This window comes from Lathyrus oleraceus, chromosome 7 (genome assembly GCF_024323335.1).
Source record: "Lathyrus oleraceus cultivar Zhongwan6 chromosome 7, CAAS_Psat_ZW6_1.0, whole genome shotgun sequence".
NCBI classification, from domain to species: domain Eukaryota; kingdom Viridiplantae; phylum Streptophyta; class Magnoliopsida; order Fabales; family Fabaceae; genus Lathyrus; species Lathyrus oleraceus.
In genome coordinates this window covers 296,470,671-296,475,235 of record NC_066585.1, presented here as the reverse complement: position 1 = coordinate 296,475,235, position 4,565 = coordinate 296,470,671, and the positions used below count along the sequence as shown (strand labels likewise).

The following is a 4,565-nucleotide window of genomic DNA, read 5'->3' as shown; positions in this document are numbered from 1 at the left end:
TTCATTATCAGGCTTTGCATTATTCTGATTAACCTCACTCAAAGCTTTCAAGGGTAGTAGAATAATCCATTTTATATCCTCAAATTCTTAGTTAAATTCAAACTCAGTATCATTGAAACTATCATAACTTTTTTCATCATCACTTACAACATAATTGACATGAACATCTTTACCATCACCATATTATACATGGACATATTCACCATCACCATTACCCTATCTTACATCAAGTACCACATACATTTAATATTATCAGTATCACAACCTTCGTTTTTTTATTATCATCCCTTCTAATTACATATATAACATAAAATCTACACCTCATATCTTAAGCCTCCCCATTTATATACCATTTAATTAATCATAAGAAACCATATGATACCAATAACACACACTACTAAAATATATACAAATAACTTACATATAAGAATCAAGAAATAAGGATTTACAACATAAAATGTGAACATGAAAGAGAAATGGACCATATTTAAAAGCAAGATAAAAAAAACTTGACACAAAATTTAACTTGTTAAATATTCGTCCATAACAAATATGACATTGATATCTCTACACATAAGGGGAAAAGGAAGAAAATGAAACACGAGAGATAAAAACTCAAGGTGCAAGACAAATACAATTTCAGAATTTTAATTAACTACATTCTTGAATTGATTGAGAACGACATACACAAACTTCAATCTCCTTTTTAATTTTAGAATTCATGATTTTAGAGTTCATAAACTTATTTTGGTTTTTTATTTATTGTATTTATTTTCAAAATATTAATTGAATTATTTTAATATTAAACTATAATGTATAATTATTAGTACTATTTCAGTGATATATATATGCCGACATGGATCCACGTGGGCCTTGCTACATCACTATCACGTCATAAATAAGGTCACATTTGCAAAACTGAAAAAAGAAATCTAAACTTTCATTATATAAACTCTAGTTGCAAGAGATTTTAATCTACTTATATCAAAATTACCTAATTTAGGGCATATTTGTTTTGGCTTTTTTTAAAAATGATTTTCATAGTGTTCAATATTTTAGTGTAAAAAAAATTTATAAAGAAATTTTTCATAAAAATTTCAAATGAAAATTTGGTTTGAATAGTTATTCTTAAAATGATATTTTAGATATTTCATCATTTTATGGAATTTTTTTTTAGATATTAAAATCTCAAAAAATTACTTAATTTTGAAGCTATTTCAAATAACTTTTCATAAAAATCATTTTCGAGATACAATTTTTTGAAAAAATTATGATTTTAACTATATTTTGATCTTCAATAATTTATATTTATATTATAAAATGAACAATTCAATCTTTTAATTTTATAAAAAATAAATTTAGAAAAATTTATAATATTTTAAAAAACATTTTTGTAGAATCTATTTTTAAAAATAAAAAGAAAAAATTCATTTTTTTAAAACTCGAACAAACTTGCCTTGTAAAAATAAATAAAAGAGTTCAACAAGTGTAACGTTTTGCAAACCTTAAATACCGTACTACTGATGAGTCAGAAAATTCGAAAAACATTAAACTCCGTAACACAAAGAAGGTTCTAGTAATTGTCGTACACTCTTTGTTCGTGAACTTTGAAACAGTTGTGGAGGGATCATCCACTAAAATCTACACCTCACTTCTTTATTCTATCTACTAATACTCACTGTTCATCCTAACTCTTTTCCTTAAACGCTCACTTTTCAATCTCCCATCCATTTTTCTCTTTCTCTTTTCATCTCAATGCTTCCCTGGGGCTCAGAAAATGCTACAACATTCATCAAAGGTAATGACTGATTCTCAACTTCATTGTATTGTATTGTATTTCTCTCTTGTTGGTTTTTTTTTCAATGTTGTAAGTTGAACATTTTGTGTCTGTTAAAGATCCGAGGTTTAAATTACTAGGGTTGTCTCAGTTGTAACCATAATGTTTTTTCAGGGTGAAGATATTGTCCAGTGAGGAGGTAAATCTTGAAGAGTCAGTGTAGTTTTTTTCATTTCAGTGCTTGATTTTGATATCATCATATATGGCTGTTCTTATTACACCTGTAAGTTCGAAATTCGGAGCAAAGTATCGGGCTCTAGCTCCTTATAAAGTTGTAAGGGGTTTAATGTGTTTACTGGTGCTGGTTTCATCAGCATTTGTAACATTGGTGTTCTTTGGGTTTATTACTTCTGTTATAGTGAGATTCTTTAGCATCGGTTACAGCAGGAGAACGACGTCGTTTTTCTTTGGTGCTTGGCTAACTTTGTGGCCTTTTCTATTTGAGAAAATCAACAAGACTAAAGTTGTGTTCTCGGGAGATATTGTTCCGTCGAGAGAACGGATCTTACTGATTGCGAATCACAGAACGGAAGTCGATTGGATGTATTTATGGGACCTTGCATTGCGGAAGGGATGCATTGGATACATTAAGTATGTACTTAAGAGCAGTTTGATGAAACTTCCGATTTTCGGTTGGGCATTTCATATATTGGAGTTCATCCCGGTGGAAAGGAAGTGGGAAGCTGATGAGTCGACTATGCGTCAAATGCTTTCGACATTCAAGGATCCGCAGGATCCCCTCTGGCTTGCTATTTTCCCCGAGGGAACTGATTTTACGTAAGCCGCTTGTTAATTGATCTCAGTTTGTATTTGCTAGTTTGTCGCGATTTGTGTATTCTTTTGATGATTTTTCGCCATCTATCTTTTTATTTTTTCTCTCTGGTAGTGAACAGAAGTGCCTTCGAAGTCAAAAATATGCTGCCGAACAAGGGTTACCGATTCTGAAAAACGTTTTACTGCCAAAAACCAAGGGCTTTTGTACCTGTTTGCAAGAGTTGAGGGGCTCTCTAATTGCAGGTTATCCTCTCTGTCTCTATGATAGAAGCTTCTGAAAAGTCTTGAATTCATATTATCCTAACAAAATGCTGTAAACATTAAATTCTCAGTTTACGATGTTACCATTGGCTACAAACACCGCTGCCCGTCTTTCTTGGACAATGTCTTTGGGGTGGATCCATCCGAAGTTCATATCCATATCTGCCGCGTTCCCATCGAACGTATCCCAACATCCGAAGATGAAATGTCGACGTGGCTGATGGACAGATTCCGGTTTAAGGACAAGTTGCTTTACAATTTTCAATTTCAAGGTAAGTTTCCTGATCAAGCAAAAGAGACGGACCTCCCTGCTGTGAAGACCATTTTGAGTTGTATGATAGTTATTCTATGGACTGGCTTATGCATGTACTACATTTTTTCCTGTTTCTGGTTTAAACTTTACGTGTCTGTAGTCTGTGCTTATTTGGTTCCGGCTACGTATTTCAACATTCGGCCGCAACCTATTCTTGGTCTTTTTAAGATGTGATATAAGAATTGCTACATCAATCTCAAATACTTGAATATATTGTGAGTTCGATATTCATGTATGTTTTTAGTTGTAATATTAACATTGTTAGATTGGTTTCGGAGATCGATTACTCAGCCATGTTGTTGAAATGAAGTATTCTGTTTTTGACATTTTTGCAATGAATTTTGTATAAGCATATGTTTGAAACTACTTTCACACCGCACCGGTGCTCTTTGCATTTGCTGCATATTTGATGTCCTGCTACTGCTACCGCAAAAACAGACAGGCCAACATCAAATATGTTTGTTGCCTTCATACAAGCAACTACAACTTGAGTTGACAAAAGAACTTAAGTACTTAATTTACATAATTGAGTAAATTTGAAAAGAGTCTAAAAATTATACTAATAATGAGTTATAATTAGTTGACATGATAAGCTATTTTACCTTAAAAGTGCATAAGAACTTTTCTTTTTAAAAGGTGTGGTTTCTTCTTCTCAAGATCAATCAAATGAAATGTTAGGCCTAAAGCAAAGTTGGTGAGACCATTATCTAAGAGGTAAGATTTAAGTGAAAAAGTGTAAGAAATGATGCCTAATTAAGGGTTTGGACGGTCCTTAGAATTTTTCATATATTGAGGGAAAATAATATTTTACCTAGTACTGCCACTATTAACAATAATAAACAATTATAAAATAAAGAACTATTTTTTTCCTGGTCAAATAAATAAAATGTATAAAATTAGAATAAAGAATTAATTATTTTTTGGTCAAATAAAATAAAATATATAAAATTAGAATAAAGAATTAACCTTTTCTGGTCAAATAAAATAAAATAAAAAACTATTTTTTTTGGGTCAAATAAAATCAAATATTAGAATTTAATGGTCACATTACATTTACACAATCATCCCATTGAGAGACCAGTAGTTTTTTCTAAATTAGATGACAATGTATTTTTTTTAACATGCTAATGAGTGCTTTTAAGCCATTGTTTAAATAATTAAAAGAAGTATGTCTATATAAAAGAGTGATGAAATTATTATATTCACAACTAAAAATTTGTGTTTCTAAAATAAAATTCTTTTAGGAGAGATTCGTGTCCTTACAAAAAATTACGATACTAAAAATTTGGATTTCAAAATTGTATTCAGTCACAAAATCAAATTGAATTAAATTGAACATCGGTGAAATATCATTTGAATTGAATTGAACCGTTTAAATTT

The 4,565-nt window shown here is 30.6% G+C and overlaps 1 protein-coding gene across 1 annotated transcript; it reads left to right on the top strand.

Moving 5' to 3' along the window:
* Positions 1 to 1,484: 1,484 nt before the first annotated feature.
* Positions 1,485 to 3,511, top strand: LOC127105539 (probable 1-acyl-sn-glycerol-3-phosphate acyltransferase 5). Its single transcript, XM_051042727.1, has 4 exons — positions 1,485 to 1,798; positions 1,952 to 2,614; positions 2,724 to 2,854; positions 2,944 to 3,511. Exons 2-4 carry the CDS (start codon positions 2,040 to 2,042, stop codon positions 3,357 to 3,359), a joined length of 1,122 nt encoding a protein of 373 aa, XP_050898684.1. The 5' UTR covers positions 1,485 to 1,798; positions 1,952 to 2,039; the 3' UTR covers positions 3,360 to 3,511.
* The last annotated feature ends 1,054 nt before the right edge of the window (positions 3,512 to 4,565 follow it).

Coding starts and splice junctions, on each gene's coding strand:
- LOC127105539 (XM_051042727.1), top strand. CDS start 2,040: ATGGCTGTTCTTATTACACCTGTAAGTTCGAAATTCGGAGCAAAGTAT. Junction 2,615..2,723: donor CCCGAGGGAACTGATTTTAC/GTAAGCCGCTTG, acceptor TCTCTCTGGTAG/TGAACAGAAGTGCCTTCGAA. Junction 2,855..2,943: donor GAGGGGCTCTCTAATTGCAG/GTTATCCTCTCT, acceptor TTAAATTCTCAG/TTTACGATGTTACCATTGGC.